Source organism: Myiozetetes cayanensis, unplaced genomic scaffold, assembly GCF_022539395.1.
Source record: "Myiozetetes cayanensis isolate MyiCay16 unplaced genomic scaffold, myiCay2020 scf19, whole genome shotgun sequence".
Taxonomy (NCBI): domain Eukaryota; kingdom Metazoa; phylum Chordata; class Aves; order Passeriformes; family Tyrannidae; genus Myiozetetes; species Myiozetetes cayanensis.
The window spans coordinates 1,661,097-1,685,391 of record NW_026087400.1 but is presented as its reverse complement, the minus strand read 5'-3'; the positions used below and the strand labels follow the sequence as shown (position 1 = coordinate 1,685,391).

The 24,295-nt window shown below is 51.5% G+C and overlaps 3 protein-coding genes across 4 annotated transcripts in view; 2 read left to right on the top strand and 1 right to left on the bottom strand.

Moving 5' to 3' along the window:
• On the top strand, positions 1-8,889 carry PABPC1L (poly(A) binding protein cytoplasmic 1 like). Its single transcript, XM_050313739.1, has 14 exons — positions 1-193; positions 943-1,136; positions 1,656-1,771; positions 2,531-2,670; positions 2,992-3,086; positions 3,334-3,471; positions 3,904-3,999; positions 4,545-4,811; positions 5,311-5,401; positions 5,705-5,833; positions 6,833-6,966; positions 7,319-7,412; positions 8,088-8,218; positions 8,812-8,889. Exons 1-14 carry the CDS (start codon positions 1-3, stop codon positions 8,887-8,889), a joined length of 1,896 nt encoding a protein of 631 aa, XP_050169696.1.
• Positions 8,890-12,112: 3,223 nt separating this feature from the next.
• Positions 12,113-15,581, bottom strand: TOMM34 (translocase of outer mitochondrial membrane 34). The gene is made up of 7 exons (XM_050314016.1): positions 15,456-15,581; positions 15,258-15,357; positions 15,018-15,170; positions 14,298-14,458; positions 13,894-14,038; positions 13,666-13,792; positions 12,113-13,179 (listed from the first exon to the last, which is right to left on the bottom strand). The coding sequence occupies exons 1-7, from the start codon at positions 15,568-15,570 to the stop codon at positions 13,081-13,083; spliced, it is 900 nt and encodes a 299-aa protein (XP_050169973.1). The 5' UTR covers positions 15,571-15,581; the 3' UTR covers positions 12,113-13,080.
• A 54-nt stretch (positions 15,582-15,635) lies between these two features.
• STK4 (serine/threonine kinase 4) overlaps positions 15,636-24,295 on the top strand; it is a 43,488-nt gene continuing 34,828 nt past the window's right edge. For both annotated transcript variants that reach the window (XM_050313702.1, XM_050313701.1), the window contains exons 1-8: positions 15,636-15,738; positions 18,145-18,225; positions 19,080-19,208; positions 21,064-21,178; positions 21,691-21,855; positions 22,257-22,424; positions 22,994-23,131; positions 23,803-23,931. In XM_050313702.1, coding sequence (XP_050169659.1) covers positions 15,707-15,738; positions 18,145-18,225; positions 19,080-19,208; positions 21,064-21,178; positions 21,691-21,855; positions 22,257-22,424; positions 22,994-23,131; positions 23,803-23,931 — 957 coding nt within the window. In that variant the 5' untranslated portion in view covers positions 15,636-15,706. The remainder of the gene's footprint in view (positions 15,739-18,144; positions 18,226-19,079; positions 19,209-21,063; positions 21,179-21,690; positions 21,856-22,256; positions 22,425-22,993; positions 23,132-23,802; positions 23,932-24,295) is intronic.

Here is a 24,295-nt window from a genome sequence, read left to right as displayed (position 1 = left end):
ATGAACGCCAGCGGCCCTGGCTATCCCTTGGCCTCTCTCTACGTGGGAGACCTGCACCCGGACGTGACCGAAGCCATGCTCTACGAGAAGTTCTCCCCCGCTGGGCCCATCATGTCCATCCGAGTGTGCCGCGATGTCGCCACGCGCCGGTCGCTGGGCTACGCCTACATCAACTTCCAGCAGCCCGTGGATGGTCTGTGCCCTGGGACACAGCTCTGAGGAGCGGCCTCGCAGCGGGGCCTTGGGCTGTGCCAGAGGGGCAAGGGTGGGCAGTGCAGGAGGAAGGACCTGAATGGAGGCATGAGCTGTTGGGGCTTGGGCAATGTTCCATTAATTGGAGTTCCGGTTGCAACTAATGGAATGAGTGGGACCCATCCCACTCCAGTTTCTTCTTAGGGACTGGGGAAAGGATGTGTCAGCTGGGCTTTGGGCTTATAGGAGAGGAAGATGACTTCCAAGAGTTACCCCCCTGCATGAGCTGTGGAGATGCCCCTCCCTGGGACAGCCCCCTGCCCTCTGGCTCCCAGTGCTGGGCCCTTTCCTGGCAGGCATTGCCATGATGCTGAGCTGTAAGTGGAAGGTGTTCCATGCTGAAGTGAGGCAGTAGTCATGGGAAGGTGTTTGGTTAGTTGCTCTGGAGATAAAAGTCCTTATTGGGTAAATTAGTTGGGCATCTGCCAAACTGGAGTTTGCAGGGAAATGGATGATCCTGTAGGAGTCAGGCATGCTTTGGAGAGGAAACAACCCAGTTAATTAGGAAGGAGTGGTGTGGCTGGAGGGGAGGGGAGGAGAGCATGGGCTCCTCTGGGAGGCAGAGCTGCCCTTCTCATTTAGGTTAACAAGCCCCTCTCCAACAGTATCCCTGATTCCTGTGGTCACCTCAGCTGCTGCAGGATGTGAAGGGGCTCTGTCTTCCCCTCCTCTCCCCCTGTTCTTTGCCAGCTGAGCGAGCCCTGGACACCATGAACTTCGAGGTGATCAAAGGCCGACCCATCCGCATCATGTGGTCCCAGCGGGACCCGGGGCTCAGGAAGTCGGGGGTTGGAAACATCTTCATCAAGAACCTGGATGACTCCATTGATAACAAAGCCCTGTATGACACATTCTCTGCCTTTGGGAACATCCTGTCATGCAAGGTACACACACCCAGGGGCCCTGCAGGAGAGGGCTTGCTTGCAGAGCTGCCCCTGCTCTCAGCAGCATCTCCAGCCAGCTGGAATTCACTTTCTCGTTTCACTTCCCACAACGTCACCTCTAAATTCCCACCTGCTTTGAAGCCAAAAAGCCTTGCTATGCTTCCCCTTGGAATGGGGGCTTTCCCCCACCCCACCTTCTTCCCAGTGCCTGCACAGAGATGCCCTGTGCCATCCTGTCCAAGTGCATCAGTGGTATGGGGGTCTTGGGGAGCCATAAGCTCCTGGGTATCATTTGTGGATCTGGCCCTGGGATCTCCTGCCTCCCTGACCTGCTGCAAACACCCCAACACAGCTGAGCCTCAGTGGAGCAGGGTGTTGGGGAGGGAAGAAGCCTCTGGAAAATGAGGGTGGGTTTTCCTGTGACTTATTTACGTGCAACCATGGAGAAAAACAGTGTCTGCCTCTTGGGTTTTTTGGTTGCTTTTTTTTTTCCCCTTCCCCCACCCTCCGCATTTGCAGGTGGTTTGTGATGAGAATGGATCCCGTGGCTATGGCTTTGTCCACTTTGAGACTCAGGAGGCAGCGACTCGGGCCATCGACACCATGAACGGGATGTTGCTCAACGACCGCAAGGTGTAAGTGCCGGAGAGGAGAGGCTCTCCTGGGCTTTGCCCTTGGCTCTGCTCCTCCCTTGCCTTGCTGCACCCCTGGGAGCAAAGGCCTGCCCTGCTCGGGTGCCCCCTCCTGCTGCTGGCTGTGTTCTCCCCGTCTCCCATCCCTGCTGGGCTCAGCAGCTCCGCTGCTCTCCGCGAGTGAGTCACCCGTGGTCGATTCTGGTGGAAGTGTGATAGTGGTTTGGAGCCTTTCCCGATGCTGGGGAAGGAGTCCAACCCCAGGCTGGGTTTTATTGCTGAGGCAGTGTAACAAGTGCCCACAAAGCAGGGCTGGTCCTTGATCTCAGCTGTTGGCATCAGATAATCTGGGCAGGAAGGGCTTTTGTTGTTGTTCAGCTCTCTGCTTGCGTTGCAGCACCTCATGCTTTACTTCCCACGCGGGCAAGCGGATGCCCAGAGGGCTTGGGAATAACTTGGAGGAAGAGAGCTGGCACTTGGTGCCATTCTTTGGGGTCTTTTGGCGTGGTGGCATCCTTTGGGATCTTCTGATGTCCCCTGGGATGACATCCCTGCTTTTGGTAGTGCCAAGGGGCGGTTGGGTAGGGGAACCCCAGAGTGGGACGTGCTGAAGTTGCTGGATGTGAAACACATGGGGGGTCTGTGGGTGAGCAAAGCAGGGCCTGAGGTGATGGGGTCTCTCGAGGCCTGCAGTGAGACAGATGTGCCTGTGTCCATCTTCGCTCTGTGCAGGTTTTCAGGTCCTTCCCTTCCCTCCTGCAGGTTTGTTGGCCACTTCAAATCCCGCAAGGAGCGTGAGGCAGAGATTGGGGTGAAGGCGGTGGAGTTCACCAACGTCTACATCAAAAACTTCGGGGATGACATGGATGACGACAGACTGCGGGAAATATTCTCCAGGTTTGGTGAGTTGCTGAAGCAAAGTATCCTCATCTAAAATACTGGAGTTGGGGCGACTGGAAAGGAAGCTGGGGAGAGTGCTTGGTTGAAATAGCAGCCCCTTCTCTCAGAGGGATCTGACTTGTTTAAACATCCCCTACAAAGGACTGCAGTCACTTCAATTGCCAGGATGTTGCATGTGCTTTCCTTTTATGATGGAGGTTACCTTGTACTAGGTGCTCTCTTGAAAAAAAAGGAACTTTTTTTCTTTCTTGAGTAACAAAGGTCAACTTTTATTTTTGTTTTGTTAGTTGTTTTTTGGTTGGCACTTTCCTCCCCTGTTGCAGGAAAGACGTTGAGCGTCAAGGTGATGATGGACAGCACCGGCCGCTCCAAGGGCTTCGGCTTCGTCAACTTTGAGAAGCACGAAGAAGCCCAGAAGGCAAGAGGCTCCTCACTGCCTGTCTTGGCCCTGGGCTTGTTGCTTGCTGATGTTCCCACCTGTCCTCAGGGGGAACCCCACCGGCTCTGTGCTCGCCTGGGTGCTGGCACCGGGCACCCAGCTGTGCAGGACCTGGCCAGGGGGAGCGGGTCTCTTTGTGGTGGGGCTGCACTGGGGTGGTGGGTGAAGAGCAGAGCTGTGGCCATTTGCTTCCTGCTGAGCCCAGAGCCCTCCCCTGCCCCGGCAGGCAGTGGCTGACATGAACGGGAAGGAGATCAACGGGCGGCCGGTGTACGTGGGCAGAGCCCAGAAGCGGCTGGAGCGCCAGAGCGAGCTCAAGAGGAGGTTTGAGCAGATCAGGCAGGAGCGAGTGAGCAGGTACCAGGTAAGGGGAGAGCAGGATGCTCCATCCTGCAGGTCTGCACCAGGGACATGCCCTGGGCTTCCAGGGACATCCTCGGCTTGGGGACAACACAGGGCTCTCCAGAACAGATGACTGTGCTGGGCCCTCCCATATCAGGAGAGAGATCTAAACCCAGGATGGTGCAGACAGGTGAACAAATGCTCCTGCTCATTTGCAGAAATGAAAATATTAGCCTGGGAATTCGGCAGCTTTCCGAGGCCCTGGAGCAGCTTCACAGTGATGGCCTGGGTGCCCTCGTCGCTCAGGGTGTCTGCACTGACAGTGGAGCACACACAGTCCTGGCCCCTCTCCTTGTCACTGTCCCTGCAGGGGTGTCTCTGTGGGATGTCCCACTCTCTGGCTGAGCTGCTGTAAATTTTGGAATCCTAAGCTGCTTTTTTCACCTGTTTGCAGGGGGTCAACCTGTATGTGAAGAACTTGGATGATGGGATAGATGATGAGAAGCTGAGGAAGGAGTTCTCCCCCTATGGCACCATCACCAGTGCCAAGGTGAGGGACTGGGGCTCCTGGGGTCGGCTGGCTGGTGTGCTCAGCCCTTGGAAATGGGTGGGGGTTATCATCCTCCTGAATTACATTTCCCTGCTGATGGCTCAAGTGCCAATCTTGTCACTGGTGTCAGGCTTCTCTCAAAGGCTACCTGGTTGGGTGCAGAGGTGGTCTGGCTTTAAGGTCAGCTACCTGTGACCTGCCAGGGAGAGGTGTTGCCTGGCCCTTGGCAGGACACAGTGTCCCACTGATCACCATCCCTTGCTGGCTCCTGCAGCTTTAAGCACTGGAGCATTGCTGTCCCGTGGGTGGGGCACAGACCCTCCCCCTGGACAATCACAGGCTCCACATCTCTGGCTGGTCCAGACTCTGCCATCTTAATTTCCCAAACCTACTGGTTTTCCTTGAGCAAACTTTCCCCTTCCCCAGAGAAACCTCTCTGTTACAGAGGTGTAACCCCATCCACCCAACCCTCCCTCCCTGCGCCGTGTTTCATGGGTACTGCAGCGATCTGTGGACTTAGCTGTCTTGTTCTAATCCAATTTTAGGTGATGACAGAGGGTGGCCACAGCAAAGGGTTTGGATTTGTATGTTTTTCCTCCCCAGAAGAGGCTACCAAGGCCGTGACAGAGATGAATGGAAGGATCATCAGCACTAAGCCTCTCTACGTTGCGCTTGCTCAGAGGAAAGAGGAGCGGAAAGCAATCCTCACCAACCAGTACATGCAGAGACTGGCCACCATGAGGGCCCTGCCTGGCCCTCTCCTGGGCTCCTTCCAGACCCCTGCAGGGTACTTCCTGCCCCCCATCCCCCAGGTGAGACCTGCTCTCCACTGGCAGCCCTGCACAGGGGCCCAAATTTGCCCTGGGTGGGGGTGGCGGTCAGGCTGAGAAGCAGAGCTTGTGTTGGGCAGCCCACGTGGGACCAGTGGGATCAGTGCCGGGTTTCCATGTGTCAGGGGGGATGTGGGTGTTCCAGGCAATGGGCTGAGGATTTAGCAGCTACTGCTGCCCCTCAGAGGAGGGAACCGAGGGGGAGTTTGGTGGGAGGGTGTGAGCACAGAGAGCAAGTCTGCTGATGAAACCAGGGGAGGGACAAGGGTTACAGGGGTGCAAAAGCTCCTGGGGAAGAGAAAAGTGGAGCTACTGGAGAACCTGCTGGCAGCAGGGCTGGAGGTTGGTCTTTAAAATGTTCTGGCATGCTGCAGAGCGTGGTTTTGGCTTGTCTGTCTGTGTGCAGCAGCTACCAAGAGGCTCTGGGTTAGTTCTAGCTCAGCTCCCAAGTCACCTTGGATAATGTGTTGTCCTTCCCCAGCCACAAGCCAGAGCTGCCTTCTATGGCCCCAGCCCCGTTGTCCCAGTCCGCCCTTCCACTCGCTGGAGTGCTCAGCCCTCCCGGCCTCCCAGTGAGTCAGCCTGTCTCTCCCTGGGGGCTCTTGGCACGAGCTGGGCTTGGGCAGGGTCTGAAGGGTCTCTAAAAGCAGCACAAAGCCTGTGGCCATGGGGACTTGTCTTGCAGAAGCGTGCAGGGGTCGTGGTGATGGGCACGGGGTGATGAGATGTCAGTGGTGACACCAGAGGTGAGGTGCTCTTTGAGCTTGTCCCAGCCACAGTCACTCCCCCTGCGTCTCCTTCCATGCCTGTGCTACCAAGGAGCTTTATTACATGTGTACAAAAAGCTCTGTCATGTGCATGCTCTGTCTCTACAGTGGTTTATCCTGAAGCCACCCCCCTCCTGAGGGCTGCCATGCCGCCCCGGCGCCTGCTGTCCAACATCAGCACCACCAGACAGGCCTCCACCCAGGTGCCACGGGTGTTCCCCCACGCCCAGAGAATGGGTGAGTGGGGGAAGGACTCGGCTGGGACGTGGCAGTGGTGGCAAAGGTGCTCACTGTGAGCTCAGCTCTCCCGTGAGGATGGATCAGTTCGTGGGATTGCTCGTGGAGGGGGTCTGATGGTGCCCCTGGGTGTGGCGGGCCTGGAGCAGTGTCTGTAGTGAAAAAGTGTGTAGCTTTTGGGGAAGGTGGTGGGTCAGGTCTCTGATATGCACATTGGTTTTGTTGGCTGCTGCTCCTTGAACATGTTCATTAAAGGAGATGGTGACGCAGCCATGGCACCCGGGCTTAGTGCCGAGGTGGAGGGTGGAGAAGGACCTCTGGGGAAGAGGCAGGAGATCTTCCAGGCTCTGGATGAACTGCTGTCAAGGCTAAGCCTCCAATAAAGCACACGTGTTAGACATGTTTGGAGCTGGGAACCAGACCTTGCTGGCATCCCCGGAGCCTCGCTGTTCTGGGGCTGTCCCTGTGCCCCAGCATGTCCCTTCCACACAGGACCATCTGCTGGGGCAGCATCTGCCTGCAGCCTTCCCAGCTTCGTGGGATTTAGCCCAAGGTCATCCTTGGCATCAAGTGCCTTATTGCTGAAGTGAGCAGGGGGACCAGGAGGGCTGTTTGTGGCTCATCCTCATTCCATTGTTCTCTGCCCTCTCCTCCCTGCAGGAGGGGAGCCAGGGTGAGCTGGGGGAAGGGCTCTTGCAGCCCACCCTTCTCAGTGCTGTTCCCATCCTCTGCCTTCTGATGGGTGTTTCTGGAGGAGAGGCACCAAGGTGCCTTTGTAAACTCTCCTGCCCTCTGCTCAGCATCAGCCCAGCTCAGTCAGCAGGATGACAATGCCCTGCCTGTCCTGGAGAAGCTCTCTTTGACCTGGGGGCTGCTTTCAGCCCATGAGGGATTTTTCAGGCCCTCTGGATGGACACACTGCCCTTGTGGCTTCAGCCTCCTTGGCCCAGGCGTGTGTTGAAGGGCTCTGCCTTGCCAATGTTCCTGTCCCCGTTGCAGCCAACATCGGGACGCAGACGGTCAGCACCCGGGGCGCCTCCTCCTCCCTGCCACGGGGTGCCTCCCACTACAAGTACTCCTCAGCCGTCAGGAACGTGCCCGTGGGGCACCTGCCACCCGTGGTGCCCCCACAGGTAAGAGCTCTGCAGCCACCACAGTGTGACAGTCCCGGTCCTGCTCTGGGATGACGCAGCTGCTGATCCCAGGCAGCCCTGTGGCTCTGTGTCTGGTGCTATGGGAACCTTTCCTGGGGGCTGCTGCAGTGACTGGGGCTGTGGATCCCCATGGCACACAGCTGTGATGCCTGGCTCCAGCTTTCCTGGGAGCTGGTGTTTGGATGCCAGCAGACAGTGCCAGAGCCTCCCTCAGCGTCTCGGAAGGGTGAAATGCCCCACGGTGCTCAGGATCCGGCAGCGTTCCTGAGAGCCAGGTAACCTCTGCACCCTCCCAGCCTTTGATTGCTGCTCTTCCCTGTTTTTTCTGCAGGTGGTAGAACCTGCTGTGCATGTCCAGGGGCAGGAGCCACTGACAGCATCCATGCTTGCAGCAGCCCCTCCTCAGGAGCAGAAGCAAATGATCGGTGGGTGTCACAGCTGCTCTGCTGGAGCAGCTCCAGCTGTGGGGTTGTGAGGGCACGTGTGCTTGCATGCACCAGGGAAAACCTGACTGCTGGGAGAAGCTGTAAGGCCTGTGGGATTGCTCTGGTATTCTGCTGCTTTAGAAAGATAGCAATAAATTCAGACTGGGGTGGAACTGGATGGGAGCAACGAAGCCACTCCCTGTCTGCGTGAGCTGCCTGGCAGTGAGGCAGTGTCTGGCAAGGCTTGGCAGAGAGGCAGAGCTCCATCCATCCTGCCTGTGCTGCCAGGCCATGCCAGGGTGGTTGTGATTCCCCTGAGCCCTGCTCCATCTGCCCCATGGGCTTGGCCTGGCCAAAGCACAGCAGGTCACAGGCTGGCTCTTTCCTCCCCAGGAGGGAACTGCTCCTGCAGGAGTTGGCACCTCCACCTGCACGCTGGTGGGCAGGTGTGGGCAGCATCACTGTTCCACTGCCCTGTTGTTCCACTGCCCTGCTCCCAGGGCAGGTGCCTGCTGCTGACTTGCTGGAATAGGTTTGCTTGTGAGCAGTGACTTTTCCACCACCATCACCACCCTTGTATCCCTTTTCAGTTGAGAAGGCAGGAGGGCTTGCACTGGGTTTGAGAACTCTGGAGGGCTTGCACAGTGCTGATGTCCTTCCTGGTGTTTGGAGCAGGTGAGCGCCTCTACCCTCTGATCCACTCAATGCATCCCTTGCTGGCTGGCAAGATCACTGGGATGCTGCTGGAGATAGACAACTCTGAGCTGCTGCTGCTCATGGAGTCCCCTGACTCCCTGCACTCCAAGGTAGGAGCCACTCGGTGCCCAAACAAATCCCTTTCCCCAGGGCTGAATTCCCTGCAAGGAGAGGTGACCCCAGCCCAGGGCATGGATCACTGTGGGAAGAGCAAGGAGCTGCTGGTTTTATTTTCAAGTGAAAAAAGGAGCCCCAGGTTGATGTCACCACACCCAGTGTCACTCACCCTCAGCAAAAGGAGAAACTTGGAGCAAACAAATCACAGGCCAAGCTCTGAGGGTGATTTGGAGATGACTGGGGAAGATTTTTGTTGGTTTTTTTGAAGGAGTCTGGGCTGCTGCTGGGTGGTGTCAGGCAGCTTTACCTGCAGAGAAGTCTGACTTCTCTCTGGCAAGTTCTGACTCAATAGAAAAGGAGAGATGCTCCAGAATTTCCCTTGGGAAGGGACAGGAAATGTCTTTGGGCTGATCAGTCTCCTGCAGAAGCAGCAGACTTGGATTTTATAATTATCATTTAAGTCCTTTACCTCTTGAAAGTGGTTCTGTGCAGGGACCAAGTGGGGACCTGGAATAGTGAATTCCTGGTGCAGTGCCCTCCTCCACTGGAGCAACTCAACCTCCCCTTCCTTGTGTTCTGTTGTAAGATCGAGGAAGCAGTCGCTGTTCTCCAAGCACACCAGGCCACTGAGACCTCCCACAAGGGCAGTGCCTTCCTGCAGTGACTCCAGGTGGGTGCTGGGAGCTGTGCATGGTGTGCTTGGGGTCTCTGCTTTCTCACTCTGAAACTGGGGATTGAGTTTCTCATGCAGACCAAGCCAGGTTTGATGAGTAACAGAAGTATCTTTGTAATATTCCATTTCTTAAATTGCATCCTCCAGTTTCCAGGCTTGGTCCTTCTGCAGAGACCTGGTTCTGGGTGGGCTTTTTCTGTGCTGATGAGGGCAATGACTGTGCAACCAGAAAGGAAGATGGGAAAGGATCTTGCTTTTCTGTGGTTCTGGTGGGGACCAGCACAATCTTTCCTGGGACTTTTTTGTTAAAATCAGAATCTTGGCAGTAGATACCCTCTAAAAGATCCTTTGTGGGCTTTATCAGGAGAGCTGGCCCTGCTGCTGCAGCTGGGACAGACACAATAACAGGCAACTGAGGCTCTCAGGTACCCCTTGGGTGACAGTACTTTCTTGGCCTGTGGTATAAGTGGAATTGTGTCATATGAGTTCAGGTGAATTTCATCTTGTCTGGTTGAAATTCTTCCTTTAGCATTTGAAAGCTGTGTTTGGGGGTTCTCTGTTTCTCGTAGACTCCGGGACTGAGAGCGAGCCCTAAGAACTTTGCCTTTGAAGAACAGGAGCAGCAGCCCCACCGTGCTGTTGGAATTATACCTGTACAGAGACCCTGGCTTGTCTTCAGTGCCCCATCCTGTTGTTTGTGTGTGTTGCAAACCTTGTAGAATTGCTTCCTCGTGCACCTGTAAAAACCCCCACCTTAAATCTCTCCTCACCACTGACAGCACCGTGTGAAATGCAGTGTGGCACCCAGCCTGGGTCAGCTGCCCAGGAAATAACTGCTGGTGAAACATCATTTTAGTGAATTTACTGGGTTGTGTAGTTCTGCTTGTTCACGTGGTTGACACTAATAAAGAACTGATGCTTCCACCCCCAGAGCACGGGTTAGTTCCCTTGGCAGAAAGGCAGCCAGGGCTTTGTTTCAGGCAGGTGGAGGGATGGGCTTGGGTCAGACTGTAGTAATCAGTGTTGGAAGTTTGTGATGCTGGTGGGGTGGCAGTCCTGAGAGCTGACAGAAGGGACATACAGGGCTACATTAACAAATTGCTGACCAGCAGGTTCCCCTGGTTCTTTCTGATTGTTAGGAGGATGGATTTAAGCAAGTTTCGTACAATCTACCTGGATTTTATCCTCTCTAGATATCTGTTTTAAACTTCCTGATAAAAGGCATCATCTTCCTGTGGTTCTGCTTTTGTAATGGACCTTGTACTCCTGCAGGACTGGCCCTGAATGTCTTCTGCTGGTCACACAGCACAAGACCCAGCTTTTGAGGTATTGTGGAGCAGCTGTAAATCAAAAGCTGCTTCTCCAGTGTGTGTTCCTGACCAATGGTGTCAAGGAGTCACTGAACTATATCGTGTCCCAGTGGGATGCTCCCTGCTCACAGGAGTAGCTGGGACCTGTTATTGCTGTGTTCTGCTCTCTGCAGTGCTGTCATCATCCTGGCCTTAATCCTCTGCTCTCCCTAGCTAGGAAAGGCATTTCAGTCCCTAGAAGCTCCTTGGTGCTTGAGGCTGGCGATGCACTGACCTCATTTGACTGCTTCCTTGAGCTGGCAGGAGCAGAACACCTCCACCAGCACCACCCACCCTGTGTCTGTGCAGCTTGTGTACTGCTGGTGGTGTCTCAGTCTTCCTTCTGTGCTGTATCATACTCTCACTTCAGCTCCCTGCTGAGTCACCCCTCCTACCTCTTGTTTTCCTTCCAGCATTTTAATAGAACCATTTACACACTTGCTCCTGCACGGTGTCTGCTCGGCTGGGACTCTTCCCTGGGGCTTCTCATCGTTCCTTTCTCTCACCTTCATTTTGCCAATTCTTCCTCTGACCTCCTGAAATATTTATTTTCCTCTTAGTGGATGCCTCAGCCTGACCTGTGTGCTGTTTAGAGATCTTCTCCTCAGTGAGATGCTTGTGAAGGACTTTAATTAGCTTGATATACCCGACCTTCATTTAAGTTGTTATTTCTCTCTAAGTGTAACGGGCTGGGAGCTTTTTCTGCCTTGTCTCTTAGAGGAAAAATGTTTGTTTGCATGAGTGTAATGCATGTAAGGAGCTGGAATGGGCCTGTACAGGTAAACTCCTTCTGCTGTTGGTTAGGTTGGCTGCAGCCTCTTTTTCAGGTGTCTGTGACACCACCAGATGGCTGGGCTGGCTGAGCACTCTGTGCAGCCAGGGGGAGAGCAGGGTGGGGGCCAGGAACACAGGGATGTTGGAATAGCCCAAGAAAAGACCTCAACAAGGACCAGGGGCTTGACATTTTTATCAGCAAGAAGTGAAGTTGGCGCTTGGATCCCTGGTGATACTGGAAAGTTTCCAGGATACCTCCCTGGGTGAACTCCTGGGGAGGCCTGAGGCTTTTCAGGAGACAGGAGCAGCAATGCAAATATGAGTCTAGAAGGATAGCTCCTAACTAGGTGAAGCCAGTCCTGCTCTGGATTCTGTGCCCTTCTCTGGGTGCTGCTGTGTGCTTCCCCACCCTGAGACCCAGCACACTCGCCAGGAGCTTGGGCTGCCTGTGGGATCGATGGAGCTGCCACACTTGGAAGCAGGAGTAGAGTGAATGGAGCCATTTGTCCCCCTCAGGGAGGAGTTGTTTCAAGCCCTGGCCCATTACAGCTGATGGAGTACAGCCCTGGGACCTACAAAAAGCTATTTAATGTCAGGCTAAGGGAAGAAGTCTTTGTCTTTAATGGCATTAGAGGGATTGTCTGCTCTCTAAATTCAATTTGGTGCAGTACCTGCCTCAAACACTGACTGCTGGGAGAAGCAAGGTGGGAAACTCAGATATTTGAACCCTGACCTCAGGGCTGGCTTCTGTCTCCTGGCCTTTATTGTGAGTCAGATCAGGTCTATTGTTGTCCAGCATCTGGACTTACTAGTTGAAGCAGTGTGCAAGTGAAAAATGGTTGGAAACCCTAAGGCAGGGCTGTGCTTCCCATTGGCATGCCCTTCCCAGCCCCAGTGTCCCTGCAGCTGGAGGCTTTCCTGTTCTGAGCCCTAACTTCAATGACCACCAAGAGGTGAGGCCACTGTCTGGAAGAGCAAGGCTCTGTACAGTGCTTGAAGTCCTCTGACAAAAAGGGAGGGGGACAGGATGAAGTGGTCAAACAAGTGTTTCAGTTCCCCTGTTATCCCCCATCCCATAAAAAACACAGCTCTAAACTGAAAATAAACATGGCTTTAATGGTTTTAACAGTTCAGAGAGTAACTCCCAATATCTCTTTAACTACCATTTTAAATCAGTGCCATCAATACCAGCTCAGGAGAAGACCAAAAAGCACAAACATGCATTGAAGTAGTAAGCCAGACCTCGGCTGGGATGTTACCAAATATTCTCTTTCCTGTAACACCCCGTAGCAACTGCTCCAAAAGGCACAGAGGAGCTAAAGTGGTTTAAAAAAAACCAAAAAACCAAACAAAAACCCAAAACAAGACAAAAAACCATTGCAAAATTCCCAAGCACCCACAATCTGTAATAGTGCACAGTGTAACAAGGCAGGCTTAACTTGCTGCTGTTTTCTTAAATGTGCAGAATAACTAAAGAAAGCTGCTAGTGTAAACATCTGCCCAGCCACACTAAGCTGCAGAACCCAGCTGAGGGCCAGCAGGCATTGAGGGGGCAAGGGAACAAGCTCAGCCCCGTGCAGGTACCTGTGCCCCTGTTACAGGAAGGGTATGTGGTGCTCTGGCAACTACAGTGGTTCTTGCAGCCACCTTATTTCAGTCATAGCAGCACAAATGCAGCAAAGCTGTCACCTGAATAAGGACAAAACCCCCTCTGTTTGCAGCTCCTCACAAAGAACAGCCACTTCAGGAGCATCTCAGCCAGCATGGAGAGTCCCTGAGGCCAATAGTTACAGGCAAGTTGACTTCAACCAGGGAAGTTAAACCTCCCAGCCAGGGAGAGGCATGAAAACTATGCATGATCTTAGAGCCAGGTTAATAGAGTTTGATACAGATTGTGTCTTAGCATTCCTTATGCTGGTACAGAACCTCTCAGATCTCAGCAGCAGTGGAAGAGAAGATAGATTTCAATACCGATCCTGCATCGAGATTGGTCCCTGTAACAACATCAGAAGGGAAGAAGCTTTCTCCTGCAGTGGAAAACACTTGTTGCTTGGTTACCCTAGGCTCTGTTCAGTTCTTGAAGTAATCTCAGTGCAGCTGTGTTCTTTGGTTCAGTTTTCAACAAGCTCTTGAGATCAGCAATACTTGATTTGCAATCCTAGAAAGAGAGCATTTTTTTAAGGGTTAGTGCATTAAAAATGCAGTTTAAGGCTGCAGAACTACTACTCAGCAACAGAGGCAAAGGCACCACAAGTAAGCCTGTGACTCCCTCTCTGTAACTGCTCAAGGACTGGCACTGATGTAGCAGTTCTAAAACATGCTTAGACTAGGGCTGAGAAGATAATTTCATGACTCAAGTGGATTCTGACTCCAAGACCAATGCACTGCATAGTCCAGTACTGCCTCCAGAACTTCTCATGACACAAAAGCTAAAGCTCAACATGACACACAGCTGCTTTCAGCATCTATAGGAACAGGACTTGATGTGAAAAGAAAATGCCCTCTCAGTCCATACAGGTCTCAGCTATCTGTTGGCAGATGTTGTCTAGCACAGAAACAGGTTCCAAAGGGCACCTATGGCTCTGATCATGCACAAACAGGCATCTAGTCCTAGCCTAAAGCCCTTCAAAAACTGCTGACTTACCTTCAGTTCTTTAAACGCTTGAGCACGCCTGTAGAGTGCCTTCACGTTCTTAGGATCTAACTTGAGAGCTTCTGTGCAGTCCTGTGCTGCCTCCTTGTATTGCTTCAGGGTCAGGTAACAGAGAGCTCTGCAGAACAGACACCTGGTTAGAGGCCTCTGGCTGAGGACAGCACCCACTGCTGCAGCACACAGAGCAGGTCCCAGCGTAGCACAAGAGCTGAGCGGTACCTGTTGGTGTAAGTTGCACATTCCTGGTGGAGCTTTAAACTCTCAGTGTACTTCTCAACTGCTCTTTTATGGTTTCCTTTCTTTACAAGTTCGTTTCCTTCTTCCTTCAGAGTTCGAGCTCTCTCCATGCCAGCAGCAGTCTGGTCTGGAAACAGTGTGAGAGGACACAGAACACCATAAAACCAACAGGAACATCACAGCCTCCCAGAAAACAAATACCCCCCTACCAGAGGCGAGACATCAAAGGCACCAGAATCAACTGAAAGGGCTGTGGCAGAACCTGGCCTGGGTCTCTCTGGGCCGCAGCCCCAGCTGCAGACACACCGAGCAGGTGTGGCAGCTGTCTTGGCCATCACCCTGGTGAGCTACAGGGCTCTGTGCCCAGCCCAAGGACACGCTCCCACCTGGTTTTCCCTGTGGTGCAGCTGCAGGAGGAGCGTTTGCCCCAGGGGCTCCGGGAGAAGGAACGCTCCACCTCGTCTGGGCAGAAACAGGCACTGTGGGGATTGGCGGCAGCTTCTGACGCCAGTTCACACCATCCTTCTCCAGCAGGGCTTTAGTCATCCTGGAAGAGATGCTCCCAGTCACCCCGGCTGTTGGCTGGATGGGCCACATGGTAGCCAGCAGGGTCACTTTTTAACCCAGCTCGTGTACCAAGGACAGCACTTCTCCCCCGATCTTTTTACATGCATCTCAACTAGGTTCCTTCTACAGACAGGACATTTATGAAAAGATCCTCTTTGTGTCAGCAGGGCTAAAAATATCACAGGACAAGGGCTGGGGCTGTCAGTGCTCAGGTGAGTAAGAGACATGCAATTCACTCCTCAGTCTGGCAAGCCAAGAATTGAAACAGAAAGCACCACAAAGCAAACAGGACTACAGCAGCCTGTAAATGCAGTCAGTATCGGGGGGCTTAAAGGACAGGGCACTAGAGCTTGTAGTTTATTATTTCCCTTAGAACAGACACTGAGCAAAGCAGAGACAGTCCCAGAGAAATCATCTCCAACCTTCACCCAGCATCTTGAAAGGACCTATGGGCTCAGGCAGCCAGAGGGAGCGTGGCCAGGCCTTGCTTCACTCAAGCTGGGGCCCAGCTTGCCGTGCCCCGATCGTGCCGGTGTTACCTGTTGACCCCATCGTGCGCCGCCTGCACGGAGCAGTCCACCTGCAGCGCCGTCTTGTAGTCCACGTAGGCCAGCGCGTACCTCTCCAGAGCCTCGTAAGCCGCCGCCCGCCTCAGGAGGGGCTTGATCCCGAACGGGACCAGCTCGAGGGCGCTGCGGCAGAGGGGGCACAGCGGGGTGAGCCGGGGCGGCCGCCCAGCCCAGCGCCCTCCGGCCCGGGGCGAGCCCGGCCCCGCTCACCTGGAGCAATCGGCCACGCACAGGCTGCAGGCGCCGTCCTTGAGGTGGCAGGCGGCGCGGTTGGAGAGCAGCACGCTGCGCTCCTCGGCGGCGGCATCCCCTGCGCGGGAGAGCCGGCATCCAGCGGGGATCCAGCGGGATCCCGCCGGGATCGAGCCAGGTCCTCCCGCCCGCCCCCGCCCCGGGACGCGCCCGTACCTGAGGCCTCGAGCTGCTGCAGCGCCCGCGTGTAGAGCGCGGCGGCCGGGCCGTACTGCCCGCGGCGGAACTCCTCGTTGCCGGCCCGGCGCAGCGCTCCGGGGGACGCGGCCATCGCGCCGGGGAAGCCGCGCCCTCGGCGGGCCGGGGCGGGCGCTCCCCGCGGCATCCGGCGGCGGGCGGAAGGGGCGGCGGGGCGGGGAGCCATGGAGCGCTGAGGGACGGAGCGCCGGGACCGCCGACTCGCCGACATGGAGACGGTGCAGCTGCGGAACCCGCGGCGGTAAGCGCGGGGCGCGTCCCCGGGGATGCTCCGGCCTCGGCAGCGGGGCCGCTCCGAGCGGGGCCCCGAGCCGGCCGGAGGGGCCGCGGGGGTCGGTGGCTTCGCCCCGGGCGGCGCCGGCAGGTGCTGGGGCAGCGCCGAGCGCAGGTGGTGGGGAAAAGGCTTGAAGTGCTCACCTGGGGAGGATGCTCCGGCTGCGGGCGCTCGCAGCGGGTGCCGCGGCTGGACCGAGCTGTGCTCACCTGTGCCGGCGGGCGCTTGTTTCTGCTCCTCGCCTCTGTCCGGGTGAGTTCCGTGCGGCTCTGTGGCTGCCCTGCCCTGGCACCGCCGCCGCCCCGCCGGGCCCGGAGCATCCCGGGGCTTGGGCTGAGCTCCATGAGCCGCCTATCTCGGAGCGCCAGGCCGGGCCGGGCTGCGCGGGGAGAGCCGGAGATCGGCGGCAGCTCGGATGGAGTGTCCGTGTCAGAACGCTATCAGCGGCTCGCAGCTGGGGCCCGGGGAATCGGCAGCGAACAAAGGAAGCTGCGGGCGCTGCTCCTCGGTGAGATTGGCTCGGTTCGTTAAACGGACAGCGATCTTCTGTTAAAAACAAAAGCTGGGCTTTGCTCTGTAGTTGCATATGCCGGTGCTTAGCTGGCAGGTGATTCAGATTAGATCTGAATAACAGCAGAGGTGAGGTTGGTTTTGCGTTGCTGCTCTGCCCGCGTTGTATAAACACCCAGGAGGAAGGCAGCGTGAGTCTGACAGCAGCGAGTGCTCTGCACGAACCAGACAGCGCAAACTGATTCGGCTCCTGGTCTCTAGCAGAAATTAGGTTGTTGCTGCAGGCACGGTGGCTGTCTGGCTATTGTGCCTGGCTGTGTTAAAAGCCGTGGGTTTTTTTCGCTTTTATGCAAATAGAATTTAGGCCTCGACATCTTTTGGGCCCACTTTTTGGGTGCTTTGGAAATGATGGCTTATGTGGTTGCTGATGCATGTATTATTTCCCCCCCCCCTCCCTTCCCACACCTTCTTCCCTGCCTGTTTTCACAAGGGCAAGTAACATTCTGTTTAATGCTTATCTGTGCAGGGAAGCTAGTGACTACTTTCAGTATTTCACCACTTCCTGAGTCTGCTTCTATATAATGTTTCCTTTGCTGCAGGAAGCCATTGTATGTGCTCCATGTGCGAGCTGCTCCTCCCGTGTGGCTTTTGTACATAAACTTAATAGCTGGGAATCAGTGAGTGCTTTCTCACTCTGCTTCTGAAGAAACTGGGGGGAAAAGTAGTATATTTAGTTTAAAAATTAGTATGCCTGTGACCGGACTCTTGGTATTTAACAGTAGCGGTTGGAGCTTTCAGGAGTAATTTACAGTTGCGAGTGTTCAGGCGTGTTTCAGTTTAAACACTGATCACTGTGAGATCAGTCAGGGCTGAGAGCTCTGAGACTCATAAGTTTCTGTGTTTCAAAAACTCAGTATGAGCTGGTTTGGGGAGATTGGAGGGGGTTTTGTTAGGTGTTCTGTTGTTGTTTCAGATGTTTTAATTACTTTTTTTAGTTCTTGTGGAAATGAAAGAGCTTGTTTGTGGGCAGTTGAACACTGTATCATTGACAATAAAATGCTTAGTTTTCAGAACTTTTTGTTACATAGTCCTTGGGTGTTTCAGAAGGTTTGGTGAACAGCTCTCCGTGTGGACAGAAACAAATATGATTGATCTTGTTGCTTTGTGCATGCAATCTCCCTAAAAGCTGTACTGGGTGAGAGGGGGACCAAGTGAAGGATCACAGTACATGGCATGGGGTTTTTCCCCCAGAAGGTATTTCAACTGACTCTTAACTAGCAATACATTTAAGAGGCATGGCATTAAGATACTGCAAGAGTCAGATACAGTTTCCTTTTTCCTTTTTTCCTGATAGAATTTTCCTAGTATATATCCAGACCCACAAAGTCAAGAGCTGAACTTTTGATGTTAAAAATGTACAGGTGAGATCAGTATTGCCTCCTGCCTCCCAACAAATGTATTCCACGCATACTGTGAGCATCAGGGAAGATGATGTTCTCTTTGCTTGCCCTTGGCAGGTATCCTTTCATTCCAGATACTGAGGTTTAGCAGGTGTGTTCAATAGCTGTTAGACTCTCCTGTACTGTGCTGGGATATGACCAGCAGCACAGGAGACCCTGGAATGCATTTCTATCAAGAGGAGCTGTAGAACATTCTGTTCTTTGTAATTCCCAGTCCATTTTTACTGTTGGATGCTAATAACATTCACTCTTCTCGTCAGGTGAAATAAACTTCCTTCATAATCATTTTACTTCACACCAAGCCTTTTGTACGTTTAGGTTGTGCTATTTATTCTTCTGCTTCAGCAAAGCCCAAACTGCCATAAAATGAAATGCCATAATTTCTCTCTTCTTGCCCGTGCAGGCAGCTGAAGAAGTTAGATGAAGACAGTTTAACCAAACAACCTGAAGAAGTATTCGATGTACTGGAGAAGCTTGGAGAAGGGTACGTGTTCTATTCCAGTGGGCCCAAAGTACACGTCTCTAAGGACAGATCTGTGTGATGGGGGTGTGTTCAGTGGTCTCTGCTGTTTCATTTTTGTTGTGAGCCTGTTTCTGCAAAGGCATGTGCTAACGTAGTGACAGTGTTTGGTTAGTAACAGAATAAAGGAATTTGTTTCCCAAGAGTGTGATATCTTAATCCAAACAGTAGCTTATGGCTCAGGAATAGGGAGTTAAAGCAGTGTTGAAAAATGCCAGCCTGGAGTTGATTGAATCCTGTGGGAACTCAAGAGGTTTTGCAGTTGGTCCTGGGTACCCCTTGTGGAAGATCTACCTGGTGGAAGTGAACTTCAGTGGCATTGTGCCACTTGGTGAGGCAGAGCAGCACAGGAACAGTCAGTGAGTGGCATGTTTGCTGCCTTAAGCAGTTCATTTGGAAAAACTGAGTTATAAATCTGCCTGGCTGCTGTATGAAAGAAGCTGCAAATAAGAATGATAATATCTGACAAGAACAAGCAAACCTCTCTGACCAGAGCTGTAGTTCATACTGGTGCTCAGATTGTACTGTATGTTGGAAAGAGAGAATTTTATTTGTTGGATTTGTGCAAAAGGCCAGTCCAAAGCTATGGCCAGTGTAGTGATGGTTGGCTCTTTTCTCACCATCTCAGTGTGCTGAGACTTATTTGTATTACAGTGTTTAGAAACTAGCGGAGTGATTATTTACATTAAAATACAAAATATTTTTAACAGAACGATATGTTTTACTTGATGGTTACACTTGCAAAAAGCAAAGCCATAATATTTGCATTTTTAAAACGTTAGTGCATTTCAGCGTTTGTTTTATATTTTGTTCCCTAGTTCCTATGGCAGCGTGTTCAAAGCCATTCATAAAGAAACGGGTCAAGTCGTTGCAATTAAACAAGTTCCTGTGGAATCTGACCTGCAGGAGATTATAAAGGAAATATCCATAATGCAGCAATGTGACAGGTAGGTGTGTGCTGCAAAACCCATCGTTGGGGTGCAAGGAAAAGTGTCTGTCACGTGGCACTCAATCAAATAAAAGCCGTGATGTTGCCTTCGATGTTTTTTAAAAGGCCGGACTTGAACAATCAAGTTACCTCGTATCAGCTGAGTCATGTTAACTGGCCATTTGGGTAGTGCAGAGGTAAGACAACAAAAATTCAGCTTGCAACAAGAGAGCACCGAGTGGAATAACCCTGCCCTTGCTGCCGAGCGCGTGAGCAGCCGCTGCGGTTCTGCCCGTGCACCGCCGCTTGTTGAACAGTGGTAACTTGATTGTGTGCCAGACAGCAGCTCCTGCGTCCACGGGGTGGGGGGTGGCTTCTAAACAAGACGTAGAAAACTGTTAGAAGAAGGTTTTGTTTGGTTTTGTTTTGTTTTTGAGGGGCACGTGGACGAGAGCCACTAACGCATGGCTGCTCTTGCATGTGCACGACCTACGTGCCGTCACCTGCTTGGGGGGCAGGACTGTCCTTCCCGGCTGCTTTCTGCCTGTGCAGGCTCTAGTGCCCAGCTGATCTGAGCATCCCCAGAATAACTTGCTGGCAGCTCTGCTGATGGGCTGATGGTTGGCTCTCTGGGCTGTCTCTGCATGTTTTTATGGGAAAAGGTGTTGCAGTGACTTAGCTAATGAAGAAACTGTGGGTAGGGAAGACCCTCTCCAAGTGTACCCAAAGCTGAAGGTTTAAAATACACTCATTTCTTCTGGTGTTATGAATCTGGCCTTAAAAAACACTGCTTTGAAGGACTTGAGGCATGGAAAGCCACTTAAAATAAATTACATGAGCAGTATAAAACTGTGGTCCCAGTCACTTTATTACAGTCCACTCTCCCTCTCTTTAAATGAAGGTGACTGGGGGCAGACAACAAAATGTGGCTTGAATAGAAATTTCTTGTGAAAAACTTTATTGTGTAACTTGGAAAGCATTACTAGGTGTCTCTTAAATTAAATATTAATATCTTAAGGCCTAAAATGAGACCTTACGGTTGTGAACAGCAGAGGGAGTGAATCACTGGAGCATCACATTTTCTGTGCAAGCATAATGGGACACTCTGCAGTGTGACTGACCTGCTAGTTTTTAGTTTTTCATTAGAAAATGTTCAGCAGAGAATAGATTAAATACACTTTAGTTCCACTGCCGTAAAATCAGGGACATTCTTTCTGTTAGTTCAGCTTTACCTTTTCCAGAGAACAGATGGTTTTTCAGACCAATGTACTTGACTAGGTTGTTTGGTTTTTTTGTGCAGCCAGATAGCTCTCAGAGAGACAGTTGTACTGAGATCCTAAAATATATCCTGGGCTGAACTGTAGAAACAAACAGGTGCACGTGGCAGTGGGGGAGCATTTCTTTTAATGAATGTGATAGCTGTTTTCCAACGAATTGTGGACTTTTATTTAATGTTTCCATTTGGTTGCAAATGCTCTGCAGCAGCTTTACCAGGGACTGCTGTGGCTCGTTTCCCATTCCCTTGTCCTGCCTTCCTGCTTGCCCCAGCACTGACCCTGTGGTAACCCTGTCCAGGGAGTTAAACTGAAGGCTAATCACTCCTCATTTCCGTAGGATTTGTTGTCTGACAGTTCAGCTCCCTGAAGTGACTTACTGGCGGGTCATATGAGCAGTGGGAACAGGCTTGGCAGGACTGTGGCAGCCCTGTGTGGGTTCAGGGTGGCTTGGAACACTTTTGATCAGGGTTTCAGTGGCATTTCAGCGCTGAGCTTCTAAAACATCCTCAGGGGTTCTGCAGTGTGTTGTGCTTATTCAGTGATGCTGATTACTGGCATTTGACCCTTTGTTTTCTTCTTTTTTTCCACGTTTCGTAGTCCTCACGTGGTGAAATATTACGGCAGCTATTTTAAGAACACGGACCTGTGGATAGTCATGGAGTACTGCGGCGCTGGATCCGTGTCTGACATCATTCGGTTACGAAATAAAACTGTACGTCCTCTGTCCTTGGAATGTGTGGATGGGAACTGTGGGTGTCCAGCAGCTCAAGCAAACTGAGCAGTTTGGGCATAATTCTCACCGTGTTCAATGCCTGACAACCATTTGCCAGTAGCTTGAGGTGCAGGCCCTTTGTTCCTCTGAAAATGAGAAGGGGTGATTACACTGATTGAGTTTTGGTTGTCTGGATAATTTAATCAGAGGAGCAGATTTTGGTGTGTTGGCTTTCCTGAAAAGCCAGACTGCTTCCAAGTAAGACTCCACTTTGCCTTACTTTGGTTATTGCGGGATAGGAAATGCAAGCTGGGAAAGGGTTATGGTATGTGAGATGTGGTAGGTGTGTATGCTGGTTGTAATCTAATTTGCTACACAATGCTGTAAGTCATAAACTAATTCCCCATCAGTGTGGCATCCTTTAGTGAAAGCAATTAAATGGCAATTAGTGAATCTCACTAACATACAGACCGAAGCACTGACAGGCTGGCAGTAACTCTTCTCTCCTTTAGCTCACAGAGGAGGAAATTGCTACAATAGTGCAGTCAACACTGAAAGGACTCGAGTACCTGCATTTTATGAGGAAAATACACAGGGACATCAAAGCTGGAAATATATTGCTAAATACAGAGGGACACGCTAAACTTGCAGACTTTGGAGTGGCAGGACAACTTACAGTAAGTAAAGCCAAGAGGGTTGTGTGCACTTCAGTTTTATCTTTTTAATCTGTGTGTGAGTGTGATGGGCTTGTGGAGACTGAGAAACTGTTTGTAGCTTTTGTTTAGCATTTTGCATCAGCGTAATGAGATTGTAAACTAGCACAGATTAGAGCAGAGCTTGCTCAGTGGAAGCTGTTGTACCTAAGTAATGGTTTGCAATAGCATTTGCTGTTTTCTTCAGGATATTTTTAACTTCTGTGAGGACATTTTAATTCCCCTTTGCAGCCCTCCAGATCCCAGTCTCGCTGAGCCTAATAATGTGCATGTGTGCAAGATAATTGGGGTGATAATTCACTAACGAGCGTTTGTGGCTAATACAGTTGCCATTGTCTGGCCCTTTATCCCTCTCTTCTTCTCAGGACACCATGGCCAAGCGGAACACAGTTATAGGCACCCCATTTTGGATGGCTCCAGAAGTGATTCAGGAAATTGGGTATAATTGTGTGGCAGACATCTGGTCTCTGGGAATCACTGCAATAGAAATGGCTGAAGGCAAGCCACCATATGCAGATATTCATCCCATGAGGGTAAGGACTGTGGCCTCTCAAAATGTATTGCTCTGTGGAAAGGGTTTGCTGTTAAAGCTGGCTGAGTAACACATCAGCATGCCATTTGCTTTTCATTTAGTGCAAGTTGTTTGTTTTCTGCCAGTTTTTTGTAGTGTTGATTAAATGAAAAACGGGTCTTTGTCAAGAAGAATCTGCGTGGGAAGAAAAAAAAAAATCACAATCCTCTCCTTTTAAGACAGGTGAAACTCGGTGTTGGGTGTGAAGAAACGTATTTTCAGCTGCATTATCCAAAGGGGATTTTTTTTTTTTTAATGCAAGCACAATTTTTAAAGATGTAAAGTTAGCATATTCACACCTTTTGGGGCACATAATGGCTCAGCCAGATGTAAGCACCTAGTGAGAAAAGTCTGTTTTCTTGCTCCTCGATCCCTCTGAGCAGATTTGTGTGTAATATTGGCAAAAAGCTCTTCAGAAGCAGCAAACTCGAAAATGTCCATTGTCCTTTAGCGTGTTTGGGTGTGTTTATATTGCACTGTTGGAAAGTTTTAAGCTTTGTTCGGAAATCCAGAATGTTCTTGTGCTCTCAGGCAATTTTCATGATTCCCACCAATCCACCTCCAACCTTCCGGAAGCCGGAGCTGTGGTCAGACAGCTTTACTGACTTTGTGAGACAGTGTCTTGTGAAGAGCCCGGAGCAACGTGCCACTGCAACACAGCTCCTGCAGGTCTGCCTTTTCTTACAAGGATGTTATAATCTCTAGAGAAACCTTTCCAGGGTAGGCAGTGCCGTGTGGCTGTTGGGATGTTGGTTTCCTTTCTTGCCGCTCCTCTTCACTACAGATTTTACTATTTAATATCTCAGTTTTTAAAAATCTTAACACTCAACTTCAGCTTTTCAGTTCTTCTCTGAGAACCAGTCTAACTTCAACTTCCTTTGTCTTCTCTGGGTTGTTTTTATTGTTTTGGCTTTTGGAGTCTGATGCTGGTTTTGTTTGGTTTGGTTTTGCTTTCAAATTCTCACCAGCACTGCCAAGAAACTGCCTCTTAAAAACACTAAACAGGGGAGGCTAAAGGAAAGTGGTTACTCAGAATGGTCTAGGCATGGAAATGGTCGGTGTAATTGGTTCCTGACAGCTGAGCTGCTAAGGAAAGAAGTAAGCAGAGTTGTGGGGGGAAGAAAGAGCCCAAGGTCTCACAGTAGCAGTGCCCTTGGAGCATGATCTTGATTGGAGGGTGGGCTGTCTCCTTCCTGTGCCAGACACAAGGACTGGATTGTTATTTCAGTAATGTTTCGAGTTAAACCTTAATTTGATTTGAAATAGGCCACAGCAATAGTGTTTTACTGTTCCATCTTGCTTTGGATGCAGTGCTTATTTGTTTTTAAAACACTTCTCAGCACCCATTTGTTAAAAGTGCCAAGGGAGTGTCAATTCTGCGAGACCTGATTAACGAAGCGATGGACATCAAGCTGAAACGTCAGGAGGCTCAGCAGCGTGAACTGGATCAAGAGGATGAAGAAAATTCAGTGAGTATTTAATAGTAACAGTGTACAAAGTCCAAACTCTTGCTGCTTTCATAAGGCTTAGCTGCTCTGGTTTTTGGTTTTGCAATATTTTGTTCGATTGCCAGTGGATTTGACTTAGTTCTGGAGTTTTCTGCTTTATGACTGTTTAACCTGATGCTCAATCTATATTTGGGTGGGATAGGCAGCATGTGAGGCTTACTGTCCACCTTACAGACCTTTGACTTGAGTAGGGCTACAAAGAACTGTATGCAGAAGACTTGATACATTTTCCCAGTTGGATTATATTATTTATGCAGTAATGAGAATTCTTCATTGTGGATCCAGGTCTTAAACTGCTCTGCTAGTATAAAATGATGATATCATC